General features: G+C 38.9%; 1 protein-coding gene across 1 annotated transcript in view; it reads right to left on the bottom strand.

The window, feature by feature from the left end:
* Positions 1 to 13,119, bottom strand: part of LOC129953126 (chromatin-remodeling ATPase INO80) — a 151,823-nt gene that overhangs the window by 136,821 nt on the left and 1,883 nt on the right. Inside the window, exons 4-6 of the mRNA XM_056065994.1 lie at positions 11,974 to 13,109; positions 11,734 to 11,916; positions 11,501 to 11,678 (exon numbers count right to left, since the gene is read on the bottom strand). Of these exons, the coding sequence (XP_055921969.1) occupies positions 11,501 to 11,678; positions 11,734 to 11,916; positions 11,974 to 13,109 (1,497 nt within the window). The remainder of the gene's footprint in view (positions 1 to 11,500; positions 11,679 to 11,733; positions 11,917 to 11,973; positions 13,110 to 13,119) is intronic.

Below are 13,119 nucleotides of genomic sequence, written 5' to 3'. Positions count from 1 at the left end.
TTAGGTCCCTTAACAGACCACGTGCAGCCGAACAATTAGCGGAAGCCCTAAACTGCTGCAAGGCAGATATTACAGCCATCCAAGATGGAACGGGATGGACCGGGCAAACGCAAACTAAAAGACTGCGAAATTTACTACGGCGACTGCTACCGAGAACAAAGACAGCGTCTATTTGGGTGTGGATTTGTTGTTGGAACTAGGCTTAGGCAAAAAGTCTTGAGTTTCAACAGTGTGAGCGAGCGCATCACGACAATCAGCATCAAAGCTAAATTCGCCAACATAAGCCTAATATGCGCGCATGCCCCAACAGAGGAGAAAGATGAAGACACCAAAGACATATTCTTCGAGCTCTTGGACAAGACATATGAGCAGTGCCCTGGCTATGACATTAAAATTGTCTTAGGAGATTTAAATGCCAAGCTAGGAAGAGAAGACATCTTTGATGGCATAATCGGGAGATACAGCCTGCACGACACTACCTCCGACAACGGATTCAGGCTGGTCGATTTCGCTACGGGGCGAGACGTTCTGGTAGCTAGTACGCAGTTCACGCATCTCAATATCCACAAGGGGACATGGAAATCTCCTGATCAATCAACCGTCCACCAGATTTACGACATTGCGATCGACACACGACACTTCTCCAGTATCCAGGATATCCGAACATTCCGAGAGGCCAACATTGACTCGGACCACTACCTCGTTGTAGCCAAGGTACGGCTACGGATATCCCGATCCAAGCCAAAACAAGGAAGTATTGTGAGAAGTTTTGACGTTAGACGGCTACAATCGCAAGAAACTGCCATGTTCTTTTCTGATCTAGTCTCTAGTCACCTCTTAAGGAGTCCTATGCTGCCTGCATTAAGCATTGAAAACCTGTGGCAACATGCAGGCATCAAAGATGCCGCCTCTGAAGTGCTAGGTTTCACACGGCCAGAATAGCAAAACCCCTGGTTTGACGACAAATGCCGGCAAGCGCACGCTACGAAACAACATAAGGACCAGAGCTGCTCGCAAGCTCTACGATCATAAGAGAAGAGAGGAATACCGGCTTCTTAGATGGATAAGAAGAGAGCATGAGAAGCGCGATCGAGGAGATAGAGGGATGTCACACAGGAATGAGGTGCGTTAATTTTACCAAAAGTTAACAAAACCTTCCAAGGGTACCAGCCACGAACCGAAGCCTGTAAATACGATCAGATGAACATTGTAGTAGAACCGCAGTCTATGTTGAGAATATGGAAAGACCACTTCTCCAAATTATATAACGGTGATGACAACCCAAATTCCGCTGTAAGGGAAATAGAACCACTCAACCTAGGCGACGCAGAACAACAATTCCGCCTACCCGACCAAGACGAAGTGAAGATAGTTATATCTAAACTGAAGTAAAACAAACCTGCTGGAGCTGACGGCATCGCTGCCTTAATATTTAAAGCAGCAAGCGATGACTTGGTAGGGAGCAAACTCATCTGCAAAATATGGTCGGAAGAAAGCATGCCCGATGAGTGGAATCTCAGTATAAATTGCCCGATACATAAGAAAGGAGACCCTCTAAATTGCGCCAACTACAGAGGCATCAGTCTCCTTAACATTGCATATAAGATCATCTCTGCCGTATTATGTGAACGTCTGAAGCCGTTCGTCAACAACCTAATAGGTCCTTATCAGTGTGGCTTCAGACCAGGAAAGTCCACTATCGACCAAATATTCACACTACGGCAGGTCTTGGAAAAAACCCAGGAGCTTCAAATCGATACCCACCATCTCTTTATCGATTTTAAAGCCGCGTATGACAGCATCTATAGGGAAGAGCAATGTCTAGTTTTGGCATCCCTGTCAAACTTATCCGTTTGTGCAGAATGACGATGGAGAATGCACGCTGCTCTATCAAGGTCGGAAAAGATCTTACCGATGCATTTGATGTCAAAAAAGGTTTTAGACAAGGCGATGCACTGTCATGCGACTTCTTCAACATCGTTCTGGAAAGAATTGTGCAAAACTCAACCGTCAACACTAGAGGCACAATCTCCCAAAGGTCCATCCAATTACTCGGATACGCAGACAGATAATATTGACATAATTGGAAGATCAAAGCGTGATGTCAATTTAGTGTTTTTGAGCATTGCGACGGAAGCGAGGAAGATGGGTTTAGTGGTCAATGAGGGCAAGACCAAGTATATGCTGTCATCAAAAAAGGACACTGAACGACGACGTCTTGGACAAAACGTCACCATGGACAGCTATAACTTTGAGGTAGTTAAGGACTTTGTCTACCTAGGCACCGCTATTAACACAGACAACGACACCAGCGCTGAAATCAAACGAAGAATAACTCTTGCAAATCGCTGCTTCTTTGGACTTAGAAGGCAATTGAGAGGTAAAGTCCTCTCTCGAGCATCTAAAATCACCATCTATAAGACACTCATCATCGCGGTTCTCATTTATCGCGCTGAGGCCTGAACCCTGTCAAAGAAAGATGAGAGAGGCTTAGGATGCTTCGAGAGAAAAATTCTTCGGGTGATTTTTGGTCCCGTACGCATAGATGAAGAATGGAGGAGAAGATATAACGACGAACTGTACGGGCTGTACAGCGACACTGACCTAGTTAGCAGAATTAAAGTCCAAAGGCTTAGATAGCTAGGTCATGTAGAGCGGATGGACATCAACGCTCCAGCCCGGAAGGTCTTCGAATCCAATCCCGAGGGACGGCGCAGTAGAGGAAGACCGCGACTCAGGTGGCGCACCCAGGTGGAAGAGGACCTCAACCAACTTGGCGTGCGAAACTGAAAACAGCTAGCTAGGGACCGAACTGGCTGGAGACGCTTGTTGGTTGAGGCCCAGGTCCACCCCAGACTGTAGCGCCACCTTAAGTAAGTAAGTAGTAGTTTTGTATTCCAACTAATGTTAGCTTTTTTCTTACTCATGTATACATTATAAAGCTATCACTTTTTAATAAGATATTATATCTTAATGTGTATATAACTAAACTAAAACTATAGTCGCTTTTGTCTTTCTCGTATTGCCAAAAGGTTCTCTTAACTGACGAGTTTTAAAACTAGAAATTAACCAATACAACAAAACAAACTAAACTTACCATTCTTGTGAAGATAAACTCTTTTAGCGCACTACACTTTGCCATCAATCGTTGGTCCAATATATTCTGCAAAAGCGGTTGAAAGAATAGCTCAATAGAGGCACTTTCATTCAAAAGTCTGTCCAATTACTGGCATATGCTGATGACATTTATCGATTATGTAATCGGAAGAACTCAGCGTGATGTCAATTGGGCTTATGTGAGTATTGAGGCAGAGGCGGCAAAAATGGGTTTAACGGTTAATGAGGGCAAAACAAAGTACACGCTGTCATGAAGAAAGGACCTAAAACACGTCTTGGTCAAAACTTCACCATCGACAGATGTAACCTCATTATGAACACAAACACCAGTAAAGAGATCAAGCGAAGAATTACTGCTAACTACTCTTTTTTTTTGGCTAAGAACGCATTTGAGTAGTAAAGCCTCTCTCAGGCTACCAAAGTGACGCTATATAAGACCCTCATCATCCTGTCCCTGCTGTACGGTGTAGAAGCATGGACCTTGACAAAAGCGGATGAAATCAACTTGGATCGTTTCGAGAGAAAAGTTTTTCGCGTGATCTACAGTCCCGTATGCATAGAAGGTGAGTGGAGAAGAAGATAGAAAGACGAGCTGTACGGGCTGAACAGGCACGTGGATTTAGCTAGAAGAATAGAAGTCCAACGACGAACAGAACGTAGTGTGCAAGGACCCCAAAACTCCGACCTAGAAGAACGGCAGCAGCAGGTAGCGCCTGTACCCATATTGGGAGGCTTGAAAAGGCGACAAGTGAGACGATCGATGTCGAGGGGAAAAGGAGAGCACAGAGAAGCAACAAAGCGGATGTGGATGCTGTATTTTGGGGAGGATGAGACAGGTAGCAGTCAAAGGATGAATGATGTTGACATAATGCTGAATAATAAGGCTAAAAAAAACTTAATTTCCTGGGAACCAGTTTCATCTAGGATAATGACAGCAAGGTTTAAGTCCAGTATTCGCAAACTCACCATCATCCAGTGTCACGCTCCGACGAATGATGCAGCAGTAGAAAAAAAAAAGCTCATTCTACGCTCAACTGAACTCGGTCTCCAGCATAAGATCTTTTTCCCACATAAGATCTGCCACAAAGTTACCTGGGTATCCCCTGATGGTCGAACAGAAAACCAAATCAACATTTTATAATACAATAACGATGGAGAAAATCACTTTGCGATGTGAGGAACGAGAGACGTGCAGATCCAAGAAGCGACCATCATCTGCTATTAGCGAAAATTGGACTGCGAACAGCTGCTATCCTGAGACGTACAGACACGGCAACCAGACAAAAATTTAATACAATCGCTTTAAGTGACCCAAATACTTGTCGTGATTTTGCAAACACTCTTAACGTCAAGCTGTCAAATGAGGGGTTAAACGCAAATGTTCCCATTGAGGCATTGTGGGGCAAGGTAAAAAGAGTTTTTATTGAAGCTGGATCTGAAACGGTACCGAGGCAATCTAGAGATAAGGATTTGTGGGTATCCCAAGACATCTGGGCTGAATGGCATACCTGCCGAATTCCTCGAAGCAGACCCCGACTTGGCTGCCGGTATTTTGTTGCCACTTGTTGAGTCTGTTTGGAAAAACGAAACCTTTCCCAGGGAATGGAAGGACAGGGTAATCGTCAAGCTACCAAACAATTTGATCTAAAGAACTGCGATAACTGGCGTGGAATCACCATTCTGTCCGTATTTCTAAAGTATATGGCAACCATCATTCTCGAGAGGATAAAATCTAATATCGAGTCTACGCTCAAGAGGCATCAAGAGGAATTTCGCAGTGGTCAACCACATTAACACCTGGCAAATTATTCTTGAACAATCGTCGGAATACCAATCGCCGCTTTACCTCATATTCGTCGATTTTGAATAGGCCTTCGATCGCGTTAGTCGTGATGTTATATGGAGATCGATTGTTGCTAGAGCATTCCTGATAAAATTGTTGCTATAGTAAAAGAGTCTTGCAACAACGCAAGGTGTTTCGTTTTGCACAATAGACAGTTTTCCGACGCATTTGAAGTGCGACAGGGAGTGAGACAGAGTGATGTATTGTCACCGAATCTGTTCTTGCTTGCTATTGATGATGTTATGACTGCTAAGGTGGGTGAACACGACAGAGTGGGTATCCAATGGCGCCTAAAGGAAACATTAAGCCATTTGGACTGGCTAAAGGATTAATGCCAGTAAGACTAAGTTAATGCACACCTGCCGCAACCAACAACAACAGGTTTTTGTGAGACAAGTGGCAGTAGAAGAGGTCACCCAGTTCAACTATCTGGGAAGCTATTTGGCACTCTATTGTGGAACGGACCTGGATGTCACCAATAGAATAAATAAAGCCAGTAGTGCATTCGGAATTTCTATCTAAAGTGTGGAACTCCAGGAAAAAAGCTTGTTTGAGTCCAACGTAAAATCCGTGCCGCTATATGCCTGCAAAACGTGGATGTGCTCTGCTGACATCTGGAGAAGGTTGAAAACTTTTGTCAACCGCTGTCTACGCTACATCCTGACCATCCGGTTGCCACAAACTACATCTAAAGATGAACTAGGGACTAGGCAAACAAAAGTGGATGTTGATATCGCGCAGAGAGAGAGGCGTTCGATTAGCGACACATTGAGGAAGCCGGACGACAACATAGCAAAGCAGTGCTTTCAATGCAATCCTCAAGGTAGAAGGAGGCCTGGAAGGCCAATAGAAACATGAAGATCATCTGTCTGAAGGAAGCTCGGTCCCAAAACTTGGAGACGTGGTCCCAGCTGAGGTATTGTGCTAGGAATAGAGAGAGATGGAAGGAACTGGTTGCCGCCCTATGCTCCTGGGACGGGGGTTGACTTACTGATACAAATTATACAAACCCAATAAGTATCAGTGAATTTCATCGATATTCAATATAATTATAAATAAAATGCACGACTGGGTCGCACGAACTTGCTCCTGTAGGCTAAGAGTATGTTTAAAAAAGTACTTATATAAGATTTAAAAATATACCTGTAAATTAAGTTTGTCTTTAAAGATATAAATGCCAATATGTACAATTGTACATAATGAAAACCATAGTACTCTCATGAGCAGAAACTTTTAGGGCGACCAGATGCAGAGTCGTTGGCGTGGCGTTAGTATCGAAACTGGAGAAATTCAGCGGGAGCGAGAGAAAAATATTATTTCCATTCCCATAAGCAGCCAGCAGAATAAGGGAGATAATTAATTTTCGACCCAAAAAGTCTACGCAATTTCCTTCATTATATTTGAGTCTATCCTTGTAAATATATATTTTCACATAAGCTTCCATATGAAGGTTGATGAATTTGTTTTTGTTTTATTTATATCAATATAAAAAACAAAATGGCTTAATATTGTATCTAATAAGGGGATGAAACAAACTTTTCCATGTTTAGGTACGTCAGCTGTTTAGGATCTTTTACCGATATTTGTTTTTATTTACTTTCATAAGTCTGCTTTTACTTGGGTACGATCTTCTGGTTTGTATTATGTATAAAGCTATGATGCGATTCATATAGATTCAACTTGTTCCTTCAAAGCTTTTTTCCTTTAGATAGCTTTATTGTAATTTTATATTAGAAGAACCAGGATGGAAAATAAATAAGATAAGAAAGAGGCAGACCATGAATGTTTAAATTGTAAGGCGATCGCCTATTGGTTGTGTAGTTAGGTAGCAGGTAGATGTCTAAAACGACCATAGAATAGTTCACTTGGCGTGCTTAGCTTTATGCAGATAGATAGATAAGGACATGTTTATAATGATAATGAAGGAATGTTATTGGTGGCTAGAAGGTACATACTACATTCCTTCTTTACCATAGGTTTTCAGCGTTAAAATGAAGTTTTTACGTTCAGTTTATTATAAAAAATAACAAGCATAGGTACGAACAGGTACAAGAAATTGCTATTCATGTTTTATTTACAGTCAGGCTTTTGTGCGTTTGGGATTTTAGTTATAAAGTGACACGTAAGCAGTAGTTGTAGAAGTTGTACGTAATGCCTTTATAAATAGGTACAATGTGTATGCGTTAAAAAACTGATTCTAATAGAAAATACATATATTCTTTCTGGCCAGTTTCTTTAACTTGTATGTACTAAGTATTTATTTTTTATATAGGCGAAGGCCAGTAAATCATGTGTGAAACAACCTTATTCGTAAAGAATAATATTTTAAAATCACATATACGAAGTTACCAAGATAATACTTCTTGATAGACTCTTTAAAATAGATTCTTGATTAAATATATCATATGAATGTGTACCAAATGCATTAATTTGGATGAAAGATAGGAATGTAATTACAATTTTGCCAAAATAATGCGCTGTTTCGGGCTCATGCACAGTTAAAATAATTTAAAAAATAATATTTTAAGATTCAAAATTTTACCTGAAAAATAAGTTTGTCTTCAAAAATTTAAATGCCATTTTATAAATAAAAAAACCGTTGATTTTTCAAATTTTTATTTTGAAAATCGTTAGAGCGGTTTTTTTTTAAATTAATTTTTTATATATAAAATTTTCCAATTTTGTTCTAAAAATATTTTTGGAATGCAGTTGTTTAGTGATTGTAAATATACGTCTTACGTTTGAATTTCCTAAAAAACTGTTGACCCGTTTTTGAGATATAAAGTTTTCAAAAATAAAAATTCAATATTTTTTAAAAAATTTAAACAATTAAAAATTGCATTTTTGTTAATCAAATATTGTTAAAACAATATAGGAGCTTATTCAGAAAAAAAATTATTAAAATCAGGTCATAGGTTGCTGAGAAAATTAAAAAACAAAATAACGGTTCTATGAGCGGTACCTTTCCTGAGCAATACAAAAATATGGTTTTCTTATAAAAAGAAGCCAAGTTAAAAAATTAAATTTTAAAGAAAATTTAAAAAAAATCTATCGGTTTGTTTTTGAGAAAATTCGAATTTTCGGTTTTTGACCAAAAAAATTGTATGGGGGCCACTGTTAGTTTTGATCTTAAAAAAAAAATAAAAAAACGCCTAACGCGAATCTGCTCAAAACCTTAACTTCCAAGTTTGAACTCAATCGACCCAATGGTTTAGGCTGTAGAAGCGTGGACAGACAGACAAAACCGACCGGACGGAATCGCGGGACCCACTTTTTTCGACTTCTCTACCATCGTAATATCATGTTTGATTAAAATCTCGAGTTCGAAATTTTGCACGAATGCAAAACTTGCCATATAGTTCCTATATGTCGCAAGTAAAAAGTCTGAAGTGGAATTAAAAATTATTTTTAGGAATGATATACATTGTAGATAAAGCTCGGCGGGCGGTCACTTCTAGGGTTATCTTCCCTAGATGTCACTTCATCAAAGACTAAACTAACATACCACTGAAGATGTGGTTCCACGGGATATGTTGAGGCCCCCTGGTTAATTCCTGGAACATATGTTGGGATGGCCCCCTTGTGAGGGTATTGTGGTGGCTGTGGTTTATCCTTTATGCATAGGGTATTGATTTTACATTACTCAAAAAATCAATGTACGAGTATAGATAAACAAAGCCAATACCCAAGGTTAACAAGGAAGTGAATTTGTTATGTCTTGGTAGCTTAGAAAGAGGAACTCACTCGAATGATTTCGCCAAATAAGAGCAAGTAAATCTTTGCGTAAATCCTTTTGGTTAATTTCAAAAACTAAGCGAATATACAATGCGAGGGGCAGCAAGCCATCAAATTAAGGATCATAGCCAGGTGTTGATGTTGTAAGCAATTATTCTCTCACCCAATTTGGGGAGAGACCGAGCTAAATGAAGAAGTTTGTTGGATAAAAAAAAATTAAACTCAGCACTAGAGCCAACGTCACTATTGAGGAAATATAGTGACTGATTAAATTGAGTTTATTTGTATTGTAAATATACCAGAAAATGAATACAGACAATTTATTAAAAAACAAAAACAATTTCACAAAGAGATTTATTTTTTATAAAAAACAACAATCAAAAACACACAATAGACACTCTCAAAATATCGGTATGGGAAGAATTTAACATTCAATTACATGGAAAATGGTTTGAAAATCGTACAGGCATTCAATTTCCCTTAGAGGTAAAATGTCTTTCATCACTTGGGAAAAATTCAAACTTCCAATTGATAAACATAGTCTCTTTTTCAACTCATAGCCGAAGGAGAAGAAGTAATTCGAGGCATACAAGACGAAAGAGAGAACAAGAACTCATGAGAGCACAATACAGCAGCATGTTACACTTGTTCATACGTTATCAAAAGAACGATAGAATTGCTAAATATTTACTTTATGTAAACAGCACAAGAATATCGACATTGTACCAGCTGAAAAAGGTAAGGTCACAGTCGCTATGAAACGCAAAGACTATGAAGATAAGATGGTTGAATTATTGTCTGACCGCAACACCTACAGAACAATAAGGAATAATCCAACAACAACACTTCAAACGCGAAACAATAAAATAGTCAAATGGCTGAAAAACAACAATTATATTGACGATTGAGAGAAAGCAAAGATGACCACTTACACCGCACAGCTCCCATCTATTTACGGATTGCCAAAAATTCACAAAACAGACATGTCTCTGCGCCCGATTACGTCATCCATGATTGTACCATGCTATGAGCTATCTAAGTACGTTGGTAAAATTTTACAGTGCGTGATAACAAATTCAAGCGTTTGAATTTGTTGAAAAAGCAAAAAATGTAAAACTAAGTCAAAATGATATTTTAGTCTCGTTTGATGCAGTCTCATTGTTCACTAACATACACGTTCAACTGGCTATCACCATTGTCAAGAAGAAATGGGATACAATCAGCCCTATCATGAATTCCATCGTAATCGGAAACTTTTACGAATCCCGAAAAACTATATCATGAAATCCGTTGGTAGTGGAAAATCTCATACAATTTTGCATTACGAACGGATTTCATGATACAGTTTTTCGGGATTCGTAAAAATTTCCGATTACGATGGAATTCATGATAGGGCTGAATAAATAAAAGCACGAAGATCGCACAAAACAAATTTATTGAAATTCTAGACTTTTGTCTTAAAGAAAACAATTTTCTTCAATACAAAGACATTATCTACAAACAAATTTTTGGGATGCCAATGGGCAACCCACTATCTCCGACCATTGGACCACGTTTTAGATGAAGGTTTAAATAACATCGAAGAAAAACCTACGTTCATAGCAAAATATGTTAACGACATATTTGCAATAATGGATAAAAGAAACATAGACAAAGTACTAAAAATTCTAAAGGGATTTCACCCAAAAATTCAATTCACAATCAAAAATGAGGTTAACAAAACAATACCCTTCTTAGATGTAAAAATCTACCGTGAAAAAAATCGTTTGCTTTTCGACTGGTATCAAAAACCAACAGCATCTGGGTGACTAATTAATTTCCGATCAAACCAAGCAAGGCATAAATATTATCATCAATACTGCGTCCAATCTCGTGAATCAAATTTTCAAAATAAGTGATGTACGAGAAAATCCTGGTTATCCTTCTACCATAATTCGAAGTTTTCTTTTAAAATACAAAATGCAAATTACACAACAAAATATTTATGAACCCGTTACAACGCACCACAAAACCATGATTTACATTCCAACTCTATCCGAAAACTTAAAAAAATTTAATCCCAAAAAATTGACAGAGGTTCGCCTTGCTTTCAAATCAAACAAAATACTTGACCATTGTCTCAAGACGAAACCTGATAAGGACAAACAAACAAATGTTATCTACAAAATTAACTGCACTGGTAAATCAAATGAACCGTGTAACCTGTGTTATATTGGGACCACAAAACAAATGCTTAGACAACGCATCTCGAATCATAAATCCGACATAAAACTAAAAAATTCTGAGAAGACAGCACTGGCCAGTCACAGCACTGAAAGCGGTCATTCTCCAAACTTTAAAGGCGTGGAAGTTCTACAGACAGAGAAACATGTTTCGAAAGGATACACGTTAGAAACATTACATATTCTCAATAATAAAAACAACGTGAACCGAAAACAAGACACACAAAACATTTCTGACTCAATTTTGACTTAACTTGATTTTTAGAAGTGCTAAGTGCTATTCATAGTTTTATTTTTTAATTTATATTAATTAATATAATTAATATTAAATTGTTTTCCTATTTTTCTTGAGTGAGTAAACTTTATTGTATTTGTATCCCATTGGAACAACTAAGATCATTTGTATATTTTTTGCGTTAACAAAGTACATTTGAAGAAGGCAGCAAACCCTGCCAAACGTTGGGAAAGTTAATGTAACTTAATTGTTTCATTGCAAAAATTACAGTGAGCAAAAAAGCGGTTCTCTTAACTGACGAGTTTTGCACCTGAAATTATCTGATATAACAAAACAAACTAAACTTACCATTCTTGTGAAAATAAACTCCTTTAGCGCACTACACTTTGCCATCAATCGTTGGTCCAATATATTCTGCAAAAGCGGTTCCAAAAGCATTGTTTTTGTAGGGGAATAGTTTTCCCACCACTCCAATCGATAAGCGTAATCTGCATACTCTCTCAAAGTTTTCAAATAATTTTTCAAACTGTAAAAAGAAAACAAAGATTCTAAAAGTTCTTAAAACAAAACGGATTTCTTACAATCCAATCAGCCCCGCAACTGTCATGTCTTCAATATCCTTTGGACTGAAATCACAAAATCGACTAAAACTGAATGCAGAGTCCAATCCTACGTCTACGTACTTCGGGTATTGTTGAGATTTTTTACGTGGTTTCTCATAAAACAGAGATCTTTGAACGTGTTCAGTTTTAAAGATGTTAAATCTAGAGGAGGTGGTTAGTATCACTCAAAAAAAAAAACATGTTTATAAAAAAACAAACCTATTGTACAAAAGATGCTTTTTGCTTGGCAACGCCGAAGCCGCACAACTAAGTAAAGCTTCATTGAACACCAATCTTGGCATAACATATTCCTCACACTTCATCGAAAACGGACTCTTGGCATCCCTCCTTTCGAACAACTCCGGATGGTTGCACACCTTCCTGAATTGCATGACCAGATTCATGAGATTCGAAGTGAAATTTCTATCGACGTGATGTCCATCATTGCCTCCAATTGTAAAATGCAAAAGGTCCTCAATGCGAATCTTCTTCTTCAGAGCCATATAGAGAAGCTTTTGTCTAGTGGTCAATGGACAATAGACCATTATCTCGATTTTATCCGAGAGCTCGTTCTCCACATCTTTTTTGATTCTCCGCAACATGAATGGCTTAAGGATCATATGAAGTCTTGAGATCTGCTTCTCATCAATTCCGGTTTTGTTCTCAGCGTGACTTTCAATGTCCTTCGAGAACCACTCGTTGAATTCATCATGCGAGTCAAACAGGGTTGGCATTATAAAATGCAACAAAGCCCACAACTCGGCCATACTGTTCTGAATTGGAGTCCCACTTAGCAACAATCTGTTGCGACAGTTGAAGCCAAGCAACAGCTTCCAGCGCATCGATGAGGAGCTTTTGATAGCTTGCGCTTCGTCCAGAATCATGTACTGCCACTTGATTCGATTGAAATACTTGTAGTCTGATACGATCAACTGGTAGCTGGTAATGACGACGTGAAAACTGGCATCCTTCGTGTGGAGATCCTTCTGCTCCCAGAATTGCCGCAGAATTTTTCGCTCATTGGGAGAGCCCCAATAGGGAACTACATTGAAATCCGGTACGAACCGTTGCATCTCCTGTTGCCAATTGTGCAACGTCGACGCTGGCGAAATGACCAAAAAGGGACCCCATACTCCGTACTTCTCAGCTATGTGACACAGAAAAGCTATGGATTGAACCGTTTTGCCAAGACCCATTTCATCAGCCAGAATTCCACTGATTCCTTGGTCGTAAATGTTCGCTAGCCAGGTCATTCCTTTGAGCTGATATGTTTTTAGAGTTCCTCGGAAGATATTGGGCTGTGGTAAGTCCGGTTTGCAGTCCATCGACTCTGATGGGTTTTCTTCTTCACTTTCCTGTTAAAAT

Source organism: Eupeodes corollae, chromosome 1, assembly GCF_945859685.1.
Source record: "Eupeodes corollae chromosome 1, idEupCoro1.1, whole genome shotgun sequence".
Taxonomy (NCBI): domain Eukaryota; kingdom Metazoa; phylum Arthropoda; class Insecta; order Diptera; family Syrphidae; genus Eupeodes; species Eupeodes corollae.
This window is presented reverse-complemented; position numbering and strand designations above follow the sequence as displayed.